Source organism: Chaetodon auriga, chromosome 20 (genome assembly GCF_051107435.1).
Source record: "Chaetodon auriga isolate fChaAug3 chromosome 20, fChaAug3.hap1, whole genome shotgun sequence".
Lineage (NCBI taxonomy): Eukaryota > Metazoa > Chordata > Actinopteri > Chaetodontiformes > Chaetodontidae > Chaetodon > Chaetodon auriga.
In genome coordinates this window covers 3889681-3908639 of record NC_135093.1, presented here as the reverse complement: position 1 = coordinate 3908639, position 18959 = coordinate 3889681, and the positions used below count along the sequence as shown (strand labels likewise).

The following is an 18959-nucleotide window of genomic DNA, read 5'->3' as shown; positions in this document are numbered from 1 at the left end:
GGTCTTATGACACCCTTTACCCTGTCATGGACACAAAGACACTGGTCAGAAACACAGGTTGTTCGTCTTATTGGAAAAAAGCACCCATGCAGACTCTGAACTCACCTTCATTTCGATTTCCCCTCTTTCCTCCAGCTCAAACGATCCAGCCTGGACAAGAATGTCAGCAGTGTTCTGAGATATGTGGATCTTCAGGGCTGAGTTACAGAACAGAGTACCAAACAGTTTAAAGGTAAACTTTTGTGATTTTACATTTAGAAACTTAAGTTCCAAGTCAAAGATCTGTTTGCATTCAATGAATAACAAAACTCTGCAGCTAGCAGCTCTGTGAGGCTGCACTGGGACACAACAGTGCTTTGAGCTAAATGCTAAAGTCAGCATGCTAACAGAGGCAGTGCTAGCATTCTGAAGTTTAGCTACTAGGTTCAACATCATAGTTTGGCCTGTTAGCATGCTAATATTTGCTCATTTGCATTAAACAAAGGCCAGCTGTGGTTGAGGAAAATGCAAATATTTGGTAATAAAGCAAAAAAAACTGTTATGTTTAACTGATGATGCTGCAGGAGGGAAATTCAGGGGATCACGAAAATCATTAGCGTTAATCCTTTTGTTACCCTGAATGTGTGGACAAAGGTGTCATTTCAGTTCACTCACGTAAGCTGTTGCTTTCCATGCGAGAGGCCATGTTCACCGTGTCACCAAAGAGACAGTAGCGAGGCATAGTGGTGCCGACCACTCCTGCAACCACCGGACCTACAAAACCCAAAACATACTGAAGGTATACAACTTCAGAACCTCAGTTAAGTTCTTGTACACCAAGAAGTCTTAATGACAAATATAGAAAAACAAAGGCCTCTCACCAGAGTGTATCCCAATGCGTATTGCGAGGCTCTCAGTAGGCATATGGTGGATTCTGAAGACCTTGATGGCGCTAATGAAGTGCAGAGCCATTATAGAGATCTCCAGAGCGTGCTGATTGCCGTTGCTGATCGGCAGACCGCTGGCTACCATGTATGCATCTCCAATTGTTTCCACCTAGTCAAGATGACAAAGATGAAAGCTTGACTGACAGTTTTCACAGTAATAATGAGAAGCTTTTCTATACTTAACAGTACAACTTGGAGAAAACTACCGCAAAATGAGTAACATGCTGTTAAATGGAAAATCTCTACATTTTAAAGGAATATTTTTTTTTCCGGAAATACGCTTGTTTGTTTTCTTGCCAAGAGTCAGATGAGGGGAGCAGTGTGACTGTCATGTGTGGTAAATATGAAGTAGCAGCCAGTTAGCTTAGCTTGGCACAAAGACTTCAAACAAGGGGAAACATCTATAGAACATGCTAAATACTTAGCTTTAGAGGTGCTGGTAGGTGGACACCTTTGGACAGAGCCAGGCCAGCTCTATCCCCCTGTTTCCAGACTTTGTGCTAAGCTAGGCTAACCAGCTTCATTTGTCCTGCACAAACATGAGAGTGGCAGCAATCTTCTCATGTAAGTCTCAGCAATTAAAGCTGATCAGTGCATTTCACAAATGACAAATATTTGTTTAAGAAATACAGAATCTTCTAGCCTAAAAGATTTATTCTAAGTTGACTGAGAGACGAAAAGCGTTGCGCATGACGTACTTTGTAGACATCATATATCTTGATGATGTCATCGAAGAGGCTGTAGAGGTCGTTGAGGAACGTCACCACCTCCATCGCAGAGCTGATGGCACACATGGAGGTGAAGCCCACAATGTCAGAGAAGAAGATGGTCACCATGTCGTAGCTTTGCGGCTCCACTGATTTCCCTGCCATCAGCTGATCTGCGATGTACCTACAATCACATTGGTTAGAGATTGCTGTTTCAGTTTCACTTTTCATAATTGCCACGCCATAAGGGAAAAGTATAATATTGACTGTTTTGATGCTGTTACATCTGCTACCTTGGTAACATGCTGGAGAGAAGCTTGTCCGCACGGGTCTTCTCTGCTGTCAGCTGACTGGTCCTCTCCTCCACCACCTCCTCCAAGTGATTTGCATATTTCTCCAGCTTTTCCACCATATTGTCCAGTATATTTGCGTGACTACAGTACAGAAAATCATACTCGTGCTCATTAAGGTCTTTACGTTTTCACTCTGGTCTGACGGTTCACTTGCAGGATGTCTCAAAATGTTAAACAGATTCAGTGGCATCAAGGAACAAGTGATTCATTTTAGGACCATTTTTGGAGAACAAATGTGTTTTGAAGTAAGACAAAAGAAATGTCAGAGGCCTGACCTGTCCGGGCTGGTGTTCCTCAGCTGTCTCCTGATAGACGCGAATGGCGGTCGGTGGTCGGGGTTTTCGCTCCAGCAGGCCCTCAGCAGTGAGTTGATTTTCTCATCACACAGCTGCTCACACAGCACTGGTCGTAGGGGTTCCCCTTGGAAAGGTGTCCTCAACTGCATAATGATCTCTGGAGGAAACATGGAGGAATCATTGAGATTTGGTTTGAGATGTTTTTCTAGCTGAGTGGCTCTAGTTTGCCAATTTTTCCCCAGACTGAAATGACTCATCAACTATTGGATGGATTGCCATGAAATTTGGTGCAGATATTCATGGTTCCTCGACAAAGAATCTCTCTGACTTTGATGGTCCAAAATTTTAATTTGACCAATGAGTCTCAGCTGATTAGTGCTGATTAGCAAATGTTAGCATGCTAACATTAGTGGAGTCACTCAGGACTGAAATCCGTGGATGTGAATGGGAAACAAACACTATTCCAGTCAATCAGCAGCAGGTGGCGTTCATGTTCCTGAAGGGGGGATAATCACATTGTGATGGAGAGATGGCAATATCGGCAATCTTTCTGTAGACTGACCCCACCATTAAATTATACCTGCTAAACAGCAGCATTCTAGCACTGTGAGCATGTTAGCATTTAGCTCAAAGTATCTTTTTATTTGATATTTTCAGTTTATGTTAGTTTAGCTTAGTTTCATTCTGTGTGCCATTCGTGTGTCTTTGTTTGCTGGAGTTTCAGTATGTCAGTAAGGTTGATTGGACACTAACTGAATGTAAATGCGACAGACTGATGACTCGTCTCGATTATGTCTTCCTCTCCATTCTCAGCACTGCAGTATTTCCAGCCTCTGCCTCTGAGTGGGTTAAGAAACGAACAAAGGCTTTGCATCATGCTAACCTTTGGGCTCCAGGTTGATGTCTTGATATGGGCTCGTCTTGGAGTTGTACATGAGTTCCCACATGATGATGGCAAAGCTGTAGACGTCACCTTTGGGCGTTCCATTGACCAGGTGGCCGACTTGTCTCAGAAGCTCGGGGGCTGTCCAGTACATCTCTACAACCAGCCAGCCAAAGAAACGCTAAGTAAGCAACAGTTGCATCACCTCACTTCTCCTTCATGCTGTGATAAACATGAACGCAAACATACTGAAGATGACTAAACACCCACTGACCCTCGTAATTGAGGCTTTCTGGTGAGACTGTCCTGTTCTTCCTCCCATGTTTAAACTCCCACAGTCCAAAGCCAGAGAGCTTTATCTGCAGGCGGCTGTCTACCAGACATGTGCTCGGCTTCAGGTTCCCATGAAACTTCAGGCTACTTTTGTGAATGAACTCCATTCCCTAAAACACAAATGAACACGAATCAAACATCAGCCCTGCACTAGCAGTTGAGTGCAGACGGCTTTAAAACACCATTCAGACCTCAGCGTTGGAAATAAAACGTAAATACAATTCACTAAATAAAGGAAATATGAAAAGTCTAAATTTTGGGGGATGTGTCGGGTGGAGTTGGACACAGTATTTTGTATTTTGTACATTTGATTTTCTATTTTCCTGTGTATTTTTATTTATGTTTTTATGAGTATTTCCTCATCTCCAAATCTTTGCCATCTATGTCAACGCGCTGCATAAATGAATGGACTCACACTGACAATGTCATAAGCAAAGGAAATCTTAAACATCGCGTCCAGCTCGATGTCTGACGCCCTCAGAACATCCTGAAGAAAAAAAATAACAACATCAAAGAGTGAACAACAACTTCAAACAAGTTCAATATTTAATCATTTAATATGTTTGGGTCTACATAGCAAAGATGCTCAGCTCTACAGTATGAAGAAAATGTGTGTGTGTGTAGTCCAGGCTGGCACAGTGACCTTCAGACTGCCTTTCCTGCAGTACTGGATGACCAAACAGACATTCGGTGGCTCGAGGCAAACGCCAAAGAACTGCACCAAGTTCTCATGTTTCATCTCTTTCATCTGTCTTAAGGAGAGGAAGGTGGTCATATACAACAAACAAAAACAGATGAACCAAAAGAAATCCAAATGTTTGTTTCACTGTAGAAGAACATGAGGGACTTTACCAAATTGAACTCTGTGATAACTGAAGGTTTCTGGTAGTTATTGATTACAGGGGTCTTCATGTACTTGATGGCCACTTGATTTCCCTGAATGGGATAAAAAAGAAAAGCACAGATCCTGACGTGGAAACAAATTCTGCAAAGTTACAGACACAAAGATCATTCGTATAGGAGGCATTCGTCATGCCTGATGAAGAAACTAAAGAGTCAAAATATGAAATGTCTTAAAGTAAGACTTAAAGTAAGTCTTGGTATGACCAGTAGCCATGTGGGCTAACGTTAGCTTATTGTTAGCAAACTCCAGATAGATGTGCTGTGGTTTTGGCATTGTGGAGACTGACTTTTTTGGGACATTTCTACTACAGGAACTTAACGATACGTAACCTGAAGGCTCCTGAAAGCGCTGATTTTCACCCCTTTTCCCACGGTGAATTTGAACTTGGATTTAGCGCCCTCTCCTGAGCGGCGGGTTCAGGAAGTGGAATGTGACCCTCTTTCCTCCATTAATCTGTAATTGCTGTGGTACCTGGTAAAGACCGATGGTGGTGAAGACCTGTTCTTTCCCGGCCTTGTCCCTCAGACCATAGCTGTTGGTGGAGAAATTGGACTGGGAGCCAGCGCTCCCGCTCTGACTGGCTGTGGTGCTCAGAGATAAAGTCTGAATTCCCTGGAGGACACACCGAACAAGCCTGTGAACACACACATACTGCACATATACAGACGCACATCTAATCCTGGTGGTTTGGTGGCCATACTGAGGATTCCCTGATGATGGTGATGTCGCTGTAGTTGATCAGCCACCAGCAGGAGTCGTCGAGCCTGTTCTGGAGCCGCAGCTTCTGCAGAATGAGGACCCCGATGCACAAAACCGCCAGCACACCGACGAGGGGGAAGGTCACAAGCAGAGCCAGCAGGGCGATGTCTGTGTCCCATCAAGACAAATTATGAAGGCGGTTAGCTTGGCCTGAGAGTCAGGTTTAAATCAGGTTTTATGATCGGTCTAAAAGGAAACATGGCGTATTTAGTGGTTGCATAAGAGCTGGTCTGTGTTACTGTACCATTAATCAGCCATTCACAGAGTTCGTTGTTGAAACCACATTCTGGTTTATCAGAAGGGGGTCTTCCTTTGGGCCAGACCACAGAAGCAAACATGGACGTTGGCCTGAAATGACATTTCTTGTGTGATTTCCCGAAATGTTTTTATCACAAACTGCTGGATTCTTTGAGCGTGTGAGAGCGTTTGTTACCTGACAGCTTTGGTGTGACTGTCAAAATGGAGGATGGGTACGAACTTGGTGATATCTCGTGCACGCTGCAGTTTATAAATGGAATAGTCCAGATTTCTCTCCCCCTCTTCATCAAAGTGGACTAGTCCAGAGGCACCTGCAAAGATACGCCGCCTCTGCATCAAACTGTCTGAAAATGATGTGCCAACCCGGCGCTGTAGTGCTCTGATAAGGCTGCGATGATGATGAAGTATGATTCTTTGCCCTACAATGCATTCATTAAACCAACCATAAAATCGAATGCCGTTTTTATTTCTTAATCTCTGCAGCAGCTGCCGTCCATCATGAGGGTCTTTTCCATCTTTGAGGACTTCCTTCAGTCCCATCGCGTAAAGCAGCACTGCATCGTGCAGATGTGCAGAGTAAGGACTAACCTAAAAAAAAAAAAACAGAGGATAGAACGATTGGGATTTTCCTTTTCAGCAGATTGATTATCTTTCAGCTCTCATCATGGGTGCTTACCTCTCTTTCGGAGGTCAGGTTGCTGTGGAATGGGTGTCCTTTGAGTCTTTCAAAAACCTGCTCGAAGAAGTCATAGTACTCATAACCTTCGTAGGATTTCTGGCCAATGACAAAGGCCATGTCAAAAGCTCTGAAGATGTCTTGGTCAATTTTGGTCTTCAGGCCATATTTCCACAAGTTGTCCTGCGCAGGAAAAAGACGTACATGTAAAACTTAGAAAAGAGCAAAGTTTGATCATTTGATAAGCGCCAACTTCAGGCCTTACATGTATATGATACAGTGAAGTGATTACAAGCCGACTAATTATCATTTTCCTCTTTTTCAAGTCGGCTGGAAACATTAAAAAGCCTGCTGGAGATGGCCTTTTCAACACCTCCTTGCACCAGCGTTAGCTTCATTAGCTCGCCGGCTGCAGTGTACAACTGTTCATGCGCGTTAACGGTTTTACTCACCATGCTGCCACTGACCTCAAAATGCTGCACCAGGAAGAAAACGTAGTTGCCGTTCATCAGACCCTGTCGCTCAGCCTCTAGCAGCAGAGCCAGAGAGTCCTCTTTGTTTGTGAGCACCACGATCACTGCAGGACGAACATTTGGGAGAGAGACAGGAGCCAAATTAAGGTTATGTGTGGTTTTAAAGAGCCAAAATAATTGTACTTTCCTCACCTCTGGCGACTGTGGAGATGTACTTCATATTGCGATAAACGAGCTCAGGATTGCTGGTATCAAACTTGACCGAGGCAGCCAGTTTGAACTTGGCTTTCAGTGGATTCTCCACAGTTTTCCACAAAGCGTCAACTTTGTCCCAAGTGTTTGACTCCAGTCCCCCTCCAATCATCGCTACGTAACTCCACCCGAAGAACTCCAGCGTCTTCACCAGGACCTCCGAGCTTCTTTTAAGGGGGGGCACAATTTTGATGTAGGAATCGTAGATTTCGCTGTTGTCCATTTTGGAGGATTGTCCCACAAAGCCGAACATGGGGATGCTCCATGCGGATGCAATGAGACCGGTGACCTGGAAGGCAGGTTCGGTTGCACACCAAGTTATTTTCTAGCACCTTAAGATTTCGGTTAGGCAGCCGTTTGTAGCTATAGTTAAGTTTAATGTTAGCAAGTTGAACCAAATGATCAGATCTCTACATGTTTAGTTTCTTGAGAACAGTGAGGAGATCATAGTGAGGCTTAATTATCATAGACGCTGCTCGTTTAATAGTAAAATGTAACAATAAATGTGACGATATGATGAAATAATAAACTATGTCCAGCATAGAATGGTACATATTATAGATAAAGTCTTACTTGTGGACCAGTTTGAAACCCTCTGGAGATGAAAATCTTAAATCTAAATGAAGTAAACCATCAGAAGATCATCTGATGTGACCAAAAGCTCCAGAACATCCACCAAATGACTGCGATGGTGTTCTCAGCATAAAGGGGGCTTAGCCATCTTTAGCTGACCCCACTGATGTAAATGGGGTGGACAAAATAATAGAAACACCGGATAACGAGATACAATTCAACAGCATGAAAAACTCATCATAAAGTTAATTCATCACCTCTTTGAAGCTGCTCCATCAATTATAGCCTTCATGAAGGGAGGGTTTATTGTTTATTGTATTTTCCTGCATTAGTTTCAGCGAGGTGGAATAACAGTATTCCTTTTGCATGATTTGTAAGCTGAAGCAGCATGGTTTGAAACTGTAGGCTCACCATGTAGCATGCAGTAGTTTTGATGAGGTGTACCTAATAAACTGGCAACTTAGTGCCCAGTCATTCGTACATAAACTGGAGAGAGATGAACCAGAAACAAGTCTAATGCACCAATGGCGTGAGTCATACCTCAGCTTCTTCAGGACACGCTGGACCAAACAGCGCGGACATGTTCTCCTTCCACACCTGGTGGATGAATCCTCTCAGGGACACTTTGGGATTACAGTCTGTGTCTATGAACACAACATCCAGACTGTAGTTCCCCAGCAAGGAGGGATTGGTGTTCACCTTCTCCACGGCAATCTGAATGGCCGAGCCCAGCCGCAGGGCGCTGAAGGGGAAGGACATATTCCAGGGAGCCTGGAAGCCGATGATCAGCTTGTGAGGTTGAGACCCATTGGTGCTGATATTGATGGAAGCGGCAGCAGGTAGCAGCAGCGTGAAGTGAAGCACCAACATGTGCCTCACAGAAGAATACACCGCCCTCGACATCGCTCTTGTCCTATTAGTTGCTTCATGTTACAGGGCTTAAATACCTGACGTCCCCGGTGGTGCCGGACCGCTGGTTAGGGAGGAGAAAATGTAAATATGGGGATGAGAGTGGGAGGAACGGAGAAGCATTAAATCCATCATTTTCTGTTCTTGTCTGTAATATTTTATTAGAGCGTAACACTAGATTATCGCCATCATAGAAGCTCCAATACTTCAGTTTCATTGAGTGGAAGTCTTCAAAGCAATCAAGGAGGAATTCTTTTCAAAGCATTACTGGTCATAAATGATGATCAGATTACTCCACAGAAAGAAATAACACCTGTAACTCTCGTCTGATAGCGTTAAAGGCAGATTTAGGCGTGATGATCCCTGATCGGATTTTATCAACTGTAGATCAGTAAAGATCCAAAGGTGCCACATCCGGCCCGCCTTTAGTCATCGCTGACGTTCATAAATCTGTGTCAAAGTTCATCATCTATCTGCAGCGTTGACACACATCTGCTACATGCTAACACACACACACACACACACACACACACACACGCACACACACACACAGGTGAGGGGCGTGGAAAATGGCTTTATTTTAAGAATGTGAGCTAATTTAATTAAGAAAACTAAAAAACTGGCAAAACCCAGGTGAAGCCTGCCGTAGATCTCCTGGGAGCGTTGCCTCCTCGTGCAGGGCAGCAGAGACCACATGAAGCAGGTTGAGCCTTGCCTGTTGCAGAGAGGCTGTCACACCTGTGTGCAGTTTAAGGTGCTAATGACCACAGGTGGGCAGATTGTACATTAGTGGTGTTGCTGGCTTTGGCTGCTTTTCCCCAAGGGGATCCCTGCTCAGCCTGGCCCCAAACTACCTCTGCTAATCCCACCAGGTAACCTTTCAAAGCTTCTCCTAATGAACCTGTCCAGCAGACATCGCAAGAAAGCATGTTAGCTGTCGAGCTTTGTTTGTTCTTTGCTGAGTTGTTTTAAAGTTCGACCCTTGCTTGGTCTCATATGACTGGTGGCTAATGTTGGCAAACACTGCTGACATTATTGCTGAGCTTGTTCATCTGGTTGACTCTCATACTTCTACCACTGTTACATATATCTTAGCATTTGCTGTTAAATGATATATGTTTGCTGTCAGAACATTTTATCCAATGTGAAGTGCACTCTATGACACCCCTCACGGTTATTTAATGAGCACATACTGTACATTTTCAAGGGATGGTTTTCCGGTTTGATGTGTTTTCAGCCTCTGTCGTGTCAGAACTTTGACCCTGATAAACTGGAGATAAGACTGTTGACCTTTCATCAGCTGCAGCATCTTGGCCTTTCTCTGATTTTGTCTCCTTTTGAAGTTTATCTGTCTGGATTAAAATCAAACCCCTTTATTGGTTTCTTAAAGAAAATCACTGTGAAGCGGCTTCATGAACTGCCGAACCTGCTTCTAGAAATAACGTTTACATATGTGTTAAGTGGTGTTAAGTTTAGGGAAAGATCCTGATTGCTGATCTCTCCCCACCAACCGAATGCTGTCAGTGCATAAACATAAAAAAAGTTGATAATAATTGTAAGATGGCTGATTGTGGTGGAAAGCAAATTTAAATATGTTGTCAGTAAACGTTCAATATCAACATTTTTTGCAGGTGCGCTAATCAACAAACTGTCCCCGTGATGTCAAAATGTAATTCAGTCGGCTTATGTTTCCTTCAAAAAGTATTCACTCTTGCTATTTAGTTGTATGTAAACGTGATTTCAAGGAGACGGGCTCTAAATTGCACAATACACCCTTTAATATTACGACCTACAGCTGTTTCTCCATCTGCGCTCGTGGCATTTTTTTTATCAGTGGAAGCGACGGTGGCCAAGGTTCAAAGGTTCCTCTTAGATCTGTCAGACTGTTTATATGAGTTCTCATTCTGTATCACACGTCAGAGCAGAGGAAGAGGATCTGCTGTCCACACACACACCTGCCTGCCCGTCAGTCAGCTGGGAGCTGAGTGAAACACCTGAGAGGACCAGCAGCAGGTAGGAGCACCTCAATGACCTTGTGTCTGTTCATACAGACTAATAATGCATTTGTCGAATGAGTGTGACTCACTTGTATACTTTTAGTTTTAATTATGATTTTTACCACTAGGTGCATGTTGATTGACACTCGGAATAAGCAAAACCTTTTTATTTTTATTACAATGTTAGCTTGAAATGCTGCTAATGGCTGCAGAAATGCCGTAAAATGTTTCTTCCCAAAAAGACTCTTGACGTGTTCTTATAAAATAATTAACCTTGACTTCATTGTTGCTTGATGCACAACCCAATAGGTGTCAAAGGGCAAGAAAAAGTCACTTTATGCTTTATTAAAAGGGAAATAAATGCATTTGCACCACCGTCAGCCATGTCTTTAATCTGTTTAACAGCTGTTCCAGTGAAGGCCAATGGATGCAAATCCTCACAGGTTGATAAACCTGCTATCGCTGCATGTGTCCTCAGCCTTCATGTGTGAACTCTATCCTTGAGTGATTGTTGCACAAGTCGTGTTGACTTTGACCTCAAGTTGTTTATGGAGACGATATCAAAAGCAGTGTCAAGGAGCTCAGAGTTGCACAACAGGGCTCTTTGAATATGCGTTTTAGGCTGATCTTTGTCGTTTGTAATCAGTGAGCCTGCGTCAAAGTGATAAATCTTATTTTTAAAAGATCAACATTTTTTGCATCCCAGCACCATGGACTTCCTTTTCCAGTTGCTGTTCTCCCCTCTCCCGACCCCGGCCATCATCTCGCTGCTCGCCGTGGCGGCTGCGACCCTGTTTTACCTCAACACACGACCCAACCCCGTCCGGTCCCCCGTTGACCTCAAGTGTCAATCTCTGGGCATCAAGGTAAAGGACGCCGAGTGTTTGAGTATAGATGAGCATGTTTATGGAGGCTCAGGATACTGTATGATCAGTGAAACATACAGTACTGAACAGTTTATCAGTGGAGTGCATTCTTAATGATTCTTCTTCACGTCCTCAGGATGGAGCGAGGAGGACTCCGTTGCTTGAGGATAACAACAACCTGGTATCGTATTGCTGCAGTGAGGTCAAGACCCTCTATGAGGTTTTTCAGAAGGGTCTGAAAGTGTCAGGTGAGGAAAACTTTCTTCAGTTAGCATTTCTCTGGTATGCTAGTAGTTTATGACATCTTTCCTTTTATTGTATGCTAAGCTAACTGGCACCTGGCTGCACAGACATGAGTTGGAGGCAAGAATGTGGTGATTTCCACTTTTTAAATGGTATTCCTGTTGGTCCATCTCATGTGCAGGTAATGGACCATGTCTGGGCTACAGAAAACCAGGAAGGCCATACCAGTGGCTCAAGTACAGACAGGTAAAACCGCTTGCAACCATTCAACATTGTAAAAACAAGGTGAGGTGAACCGCTGTGAACTTAACTCCACTTCCTCTTCATGAAGGTGTCTGACAGAGCGGAGCACCTGGGCTCAGGGCTTCTCCATAAGGGTCTGAAGCCAAATACGGAAACTTTTCTTGGTATCTTTGCTCAGAATAGACCTGAGGTAAGTATGGACATTGCTAAGGGGCTAACTGGGCGAAGTCTTGGTGTTTATAAAGTGGAAGTTCTGTGGTTTAAGCAACATGTAAATGCTGCCTCTGTTTCACGGGTCACTCGCAGTGGATTATTGCCGAACTGGCCTGTTACACCTACTCCATGGTAGCGGCTCCCCTGTACGACACCCTGGGTCCTGAGGCGGTGGTGTTCATTATCAACCAAGGTAATTGGAGCTTCTCTTGCACCACAGTGCCGCTAATTACAGAGCCGGGGTCTGAGTCCAGTAGCTCTCTGGTCCCCACAGGGATCAGTGTCGAGTGTGCTCTAATCTCTTCTCACTTATTTATCACACCCGCTCCTTCAATCTGTGCTTTATTTTACTTTTGATTATCTGGGTGTGACTCTTGCAGCAGGTCTGCTGCCCTCAACACTGCTAGTTTTGCCTCATAAATACTGTTTTTTACTCTGAATTAACTGATAAATACAACAACAACGGTATCAGCAAATGGAGCTTAATCAGATGCAGCTGCTTGCTTCATAAAACCAACAGCATTGTGCTGTGTGTTTCACTGGTAATACATGTTGAGTTTTCCTCTTTCAGCGGACATCTCCACAGTACTTTGTGACAATCAAAACAAAGCAGAAGTTCTGCTGCAGAACCGGGAGAAAGGCCTGACTCCAGTTCTCAAAACTATCGTCATCATGGACCCTTTCAAGCCCGAGCTGGTCGAGAGAGGAGCCAAGTGTGGGGTGGACGTCGTGTCCATGCAGGATGTGGAGGTATGCATGCTGACAGAATAATACTGGAAGAGGAAGCACAGACATGATTGACAACCTGATGTTTTTTTTGTTCTTCAGGCTCTGGGGAAAAGTAATCCTCATCAGCCAGTTGTAAGTTTCTGACACTCATGATCACTTTCAACCTTTCTGAGATTTAAGAAACTGCCTGCAGTTCTGATGTCACGGTTTCATGTCCCAACAGCCACCAAAGCCAGAGGACCTCAGTGTTGTTTGCTTCACCAGTGGCACTACAGGTGATCAATTTGCTCTTTATGGGATTTATTTCACCTGCAGGGAACCTAGACATGCTAGGTTAGCATGGCAGTGTTGGCAGGTCGGTCCACTGCTTTGACTGCAGCATTGAGGTGTTTCGGCCCTGACGGCACTACATTAATATGAGGGAAAGATCAGGGTCTGTTTTGATACAGAAGAGGTCAGCAGCAGTCACCATCTTCCCCTAATCTCAACCAAAGTGCTTCTATGGTCTAAACCTGACCACAGTCTGGATGTGAACGCTGGATTCTGGTGTCACAGCCCAGTATTCACCAAAAGATTCTGATCATAATCCGTTGTGCTAATTAGCATGCTAACTAAGACGGTTAATATTGTGAACATTGTAACATTTAGTTCACAGCCGCATAGAACTGCTAGCATGGCTGTAGCCGTGATGCTACTAAGGTGTCACCTGAAATATAATTGATCTTTTTAAAGGGAATCCGAAGGGAGCGATGCTGACTCATGAGAACGTGGTCTCCAACGCTGCAGGTGTCCTCAAAAGCTTTGAGGTAGGGATAAATAACCATTAGATGTCATTTTAAATGTAACGTGACGCAGACCTCTTGCTAACGGAGCGTCTGTGCGTCCCACAGATGGCCATCCCGCTAACGACCCAGGATGTCACCATTTCATTCCTGCCTTTAGCACACATGTTGGAGAGAGTCGTACAGGTGAGCGCCGGACTCCACTGATATCAGATCATTTTGTTTTGAACTGAGGATATCTTGATGTGGTGTTTTTTTTTTTTTCTTTTATCACTTTTTCATCTGTGTCTTGTAGACGGTGGTTTACGGTGCCGGGGCGAGGGTGGGATTCTTCCAGGGTGACATCAGACTGCTGCCAGATGACATGAAAACCCTGCAGCCCACCCTTTTCCCAGTAGTCCCTCGACTTCTCAACCGTATCTATGACAGAGTTAGTGATTTTTCATCAGCTGCCCCCTCTTTCCTCTCACTCTGCTTTAAACATCAGCTTCTTCAGCTGCTCTAATCAAACATCCTGCCTCACAGGTTCAGAGCGGAGCCAATACGCCTTTCAAGAAATGGCTGCTGAACTTTGCTGTGGCGAGGAAATGCGCTGAGTTGAATGAGGGCATCATCAGGAAGAACAGCATATGGGACAAACTCCTCTTCCACAGAGTGCAGGTAGGACGTCTGACGGACCAGACGCACATCATGTGATCCAAACAGGAAGTCGCTGAAGGTAAACCTGCTGAATCTCGCCTCTCGTAGGAGTCTCTGGGGGGACGAGTGCGGTTGATGGTGACGGGAGCAGCACCCATATCGCCCTCTGTTCTCAGCTTCCTCAGGGCTGCTCTGGGTTGCCAGGTAATAAACGTTTATCCCCCTCTCTGTTGTGTGCCTGTAAATACAAATACTTCAAATCCAGGTGACCTCTTGACTTGGAAATGTGGTATTAGCGGGTGGTGTTTGTTTGACCTTGAATCAGGAAATGTTTTTGAAAGATGTCAGTTTGATACTCGTCCTCAGAATGACCCCATGAAGAAGCTGAAGTCGGCTCTAGATCTAATCTGTTCCTGGCTCTAATTCAGCTTCTTTGTACATAATTTGGCTTGAGAGAAGATGATGTTGACCCAGTTTCTGAAGCACAATGTTTGAACCTTTTTTAACTCTGATACAGTAACGCTTCTCTTTCGGGCAGCAGAGATTTCACAACCGTGTCCAGCTGGTATTGATCGCTTCGTGTTATCGTGATAACCTGGTCACGCTGCTCTTGTTCTGCTCTATTTTTGATCTAACTGGTCCTCTTAGATCTTTGAGGGCTATGGCCAGACAGAGTGCACAGCCGGCTGCACCTTAACCACGCCAGGAGATGCCACCGTGGGTATGTAGTCCAGCCTCAACTGTCCCACATTTGCTGCTTCGGTACAGAGAAGGACCTGCCCCATATTACTTTAGATACCAAGGCAACACACTTTTTAAATGGAGGTTACTTGCAGTTTTGATGAATGTTGCATCTAATTAAGAGTTCCTCTATACGTGATGTTCTTCCACAGGGCACGTCGGGCCGCCGCTGCCTTGTAATATTGTGAAGCTGGTGGATGTTGAAGAAATGAACTACTTTACTTCAAACGGCGAAGGGGAGGTAAGAGGAAAACTGGAAAGGTGAGGTGGGGTATAATACGACAGAGGTACCTGTGCAGGGAAAGGTTAAAGAGAAGGGTCAAACACAGGTGGAGGGGTCACATCTCCACATATCAGCAAAACAGTTTGTCACCAAACGAATTGGAAGTTATTTTGTTGATAATTATGCTGTTATTTAACTACACTTCCCATGATTTGAAAGCTCTAAACAGCAAGTATAATGTTGCCATGAAGACGATTGGCTATTTTTTTTTTTTTTTTTTTCTGGTATGTGTGTGTGTATACATGTTTGTTTTTATCATCATACTGTCAGTGATAATTATTGTGCTGCTTAGTTTTAGTAGTTTTATTACTCATTTATCTTTTGATTGCCTTGTGAAGCACGTTGTAACATCTTTAAAGTGATGATAATAAATATTAGGCTGTCAGTATAGATTTATTTTATTATAGAATATCAGTGTATGACCACTTTTAACAGCTGTAGGAATATTTAGTTTTCATAAGATTTTAAATGTATTTATGGGTCTGATATCGCTTTGTATCGTGGTCTTTTCCAGGTCTGTATCAAGGGTAACAATGTGTTCAAGGGGTACTTGAAGGACCCAGAGAAGACTGCCGAGGCCTTGGATAAAGACGGTTGGCTCCACACCGGAGACATCGGAAAATGGCTTCCAGTAAGAACCGAAACCCAGAAAAAAAGTCACATTTCCTCCCAGCACATGCAAATGAGTCGAGGGACTGGTTCAGCCTTTACCGCAGAATAAATAAGTACAACCACAAGTTCTGTTTTGTGGATGGAGGCCTCAGGTCATACTGGCAGATTTTACACTAAGTTCAGTGTTTGAAGAAAGGAGGGATCGCAGAGTTTCATAACTGAGAGGTTTTGAGAAAGAGGGTCGTTGCCTCTCGCTTTGGGAGTCAATAGTTTGACAGGAACTAAGAACTTCTCGAATGAAATGCTGCAGCTTTGCTTGATGTGAGTTAGACTGTCTGAGACACGACCATCCTGTAAACCAACAGCTCGTCATTTTCACTGCGGTTTTGTATGAATTTAATGAGATATAAAGGTAATTGGTGAGCTGTAGAGGAGCTGATGTTACCTCTGGACAGACCCAGGCTAGCTGTTTCCCTCTGTTTCCAGTCATTATGCTAAGCTAACCAGCTGCTGGCTCAGTCTAGAAAGTGCTGATCTATTGCTTAAGGACGACACTCATTGGATTCTAGGTCTAAACTAAAACACGGTGAAACCACAGCTCTTCTTCGAAGACTCGCTGCTCCCCACAGTTATTTCTCCCATCTGCCTGTTTGTGATTAGAGCGGAGTTCTGAAGATTATTGACCGGAAGAAGAACATCTTCAAGCTGGCTCAAGGGGAGTACATCGCACCAGAGAAGATCGAGAATGTGTATGTACGCAGTGGACCTGTGGCCCAGGTATTCGTGCATGGAGACAGTCTACAGGTATGTTAAATCCTGCATCTTTGCAGTTTGTGCATGTACAGTCTGGTACAGACAGTCTCAATCCTCTGTCCTCTGTGTCTGCAGTCCTGCCTGATTGCCATTGTAGTCCCTGACCCGGATGTCCTGCCAGGTTTTGCAAAGGATCTGGGGTTCCAAGGCTCCATTGAAGAACTCTGCAAAAACACCGTAATAATGATAATAAAGTTTATTTGTATAGAGCCTTTTGTACAAGAAATGCAGCTCAAAGTGCTTTACAGCAACGACATCACATGCTTCACATAAAAGTGCTTCACATAAAACCTTTCTGTCAGAGTTTCTGCCTGGTCCCCTCTCATCTGTGTGAAGGAGGACTTTCTCTCAAACTGCAGAAAACAAACTAAGATCCTGCAGATAGTCTGTGGTCACTGTAATACAGTTCAGCCTGAGCCCCGGCAGAGACGGTCTGCAGTAAACATGATCATTAACGCTGACAGAAGCCAGCTGGACCAGTGCTCCGTGCACGCTGTAAAACTCATAAGATGTCTGCAAATCAAATTGAATATTAGCAGCAGAGTAGCGTTAATTTGATTTCAGATTTATTTATTTTTTAATGGAGTTCCTCTAACGGTGGTGACCTCTTTCTGTTTACAGGAAATTAAGAAAGCCATTCTTTCTGACATGACCAAACTGGGCAAAGAAGCAGGACTCAAGTCCTTTGAGCAGGTAACAGCTTGACCTTCATTCTCTAAATGAATCAACTCTGTAATCGAACTATCAGGTATTGATAAATGTACTTCAATCCAAATTTCTAGTTTAAACAAACTCTGCAGCGTCTGCTCTCTTAGAACTGATTCTTACAAAAAGGAGGAATTGTTTTGAAAACGTAAACCAACATTTAAATTAACTTTTGATCCTCTGATGCTGCACGTCTCACAAAACTTGGCTCAGTTCACCCTCTAGTGGTGAAAATGAGCATTTTTTTTTTTTTTTGTCTTCAAAGAAACATGCAGAGGCTGTGCAGATTTCCAGCACTCAACTCATTTCCTCCCATCACAAACCCCAGATCCCCCTTCTGTCCTCTTTATGCCCACTGTCTCATTAGCCCAGCTGGTTAAAATGAAGCTCTTTATTCCGCTTGCATCTTGAACAGAATCGTCTCCAAACACTTCTAACCGTCTGCACTTTCCTCCCGTCTCCTCCTTCCTGATGCAGGTGAAAGACCTCTACCTCCACCCAGAGCTGTTCACCGTCGAGAACGGCCTCTTAACTCCAACCCTCAAGGCCAAGAGGGCCGAAATCAAAACTCTGTTCCAAACCCAGATCGACAGACTGTACGCTAACCTCAATTAAATGGAACGGCCCTACAACAACAGCTCCTCTGCTTTGGTCCCAATCTTTTGATTTCCTTGATTAAAACGTGGTCACTTCACCTCTCGTGCTTTAACCTTTGTGAACGACCACGAGACGGATAAAAACACTTGAGCTCTGCTATGTGTTTTGGCTTCAGAGGCCTGAGTCACCTGAGACAATGAGATGCTGTTAAACTCATCTTCCTGCAGAACAAATAAGTGCAGGCTGGGGGTTGGCTGGACAGACTCCTCGGCTGCAGCCTGAGCGAATCATCCTCTTACAGCTCCAGCTGAAGAGTCGGGTGCATCAGGTCCGCTTCACAAAGGCTTTGACTGTTAATTTCAATGCTGTAAAATATTAGTAAATTACTGCATTGCGCTTCTGAGAGAACCTGACGTTTTAAGGTTCGGTCACATTTCCATTCAATGAAGCCCCAGAAATGAACCTCATGTCTCTGATGTGGGTGACAAACATTGATCTGCTGCTTTGCTCAAAGGTGAACTGACCAGCGAGTCCAGCTGGAAACACGCTTGGGTTTGTCTGTTATGTGGGCTTCAGTAGTAGCCAATGGGAGAGCATTGAATATCAGTAGTAGGATGGAAATGTGATGTGGTCGTAAGTTTAGACCAAGCTCCAAAACACCTAATCCTGCAGTTCCCACAGTGCAACTCGATAGAATCAGCAGTCCAATCAGAGATGAACCTCGTGACATGTTTATTTCCTCAGATGCAATAAAGTTCCATTCAAAGCCACAGACCAAATTACTCTTTGTGTGTGTGTGTGTGTGTGTGTGTGTGCAACCAAGCCAGCAAAAGCAGTATTTTATCAAACCTGAATGTGGAAGTTTTCAGGAAGGAAACAAAAACTGCTGCTGAGACTGTTAAAAGGGTAAAAAGTCTGCAAGAAAACAGGTTTGCTGATCATCGGTGACATAACGAGCAGGACTTTGGCTGTCCGCTGAATGTAGATGCCGGCTAAATTTGCCACATTATTAGGTCCACGTGTCCAATGCAATCTAGTGCAACAGCTCTGGATTGCTCTCTTATTTTCTGTCCTCCCTATTTACACATGAGGGAAGAATATTAGCCTCAGACTTCAGGGCCTCAGAGGACATGAACAAACAACTGCTCTCACATGCTTGAGCCCTAGTGACAAATATTCATATATAAAAGCAGT

At 44.1% G+C, this 18959-nt stretch overlaps 1 protein-coding gene across 2 annotated transcripts; it reads left to right on the top strand.

The window, feature by feature from the left end:
• Window positions 1-139: 139 nt before the first annotated feature.
• acsl5 (acyl-CoA synthetase long chain family member 5) lies at window positions 140-18746 on the top strand. 2 transcript variants are annotated; one of them, XM_076759758.1, is made up of 23 exons: window positions 140-232; window positions 3096-3350; window positions 10228-10315; window positions 11006-11165; window positions 11302-11413; window positions 11590-11654; window positions 11740-11841; window positions 11958-12057; window positions 12436-12614; window positions 12693-12725; window positions 12817-12868; window positions 13326-13399; window positions 13484-13561; window positions 13671-13805; window positions 13901-14035; window positions 14123-14218; window positions 14663-14735; window positions 14908-14996; window positions 15553-15669; window positions 16311-16454; window positions 16539-16640; window positions 17085-17156; window positions 17646-18746. In XM_076759758.1, exons 2-23 carry the CDS (start codon window positions 3158-3160, stop codon window positions 17781-17783), a joined length of 2337 nt encoding a protein of 778 aa, XP_076615873.1. In that variant the 5' UTR covers window positions 140-232; window positions 3096-3157; the 3' UTR covers window positions 17784-18746. The 2 variants fall into 2 exon arrangements, with proteins under 2 accessions (XP_076615873.1, XP_076615874.1); XM_076759759.1 differs by lacking the exon at window positions 140-232 and having other exon boundaries at window positions 3214-3350; window positions 10223-10315.
• Window positions 18747-18959: the final 213 nt, after the last annotated feature.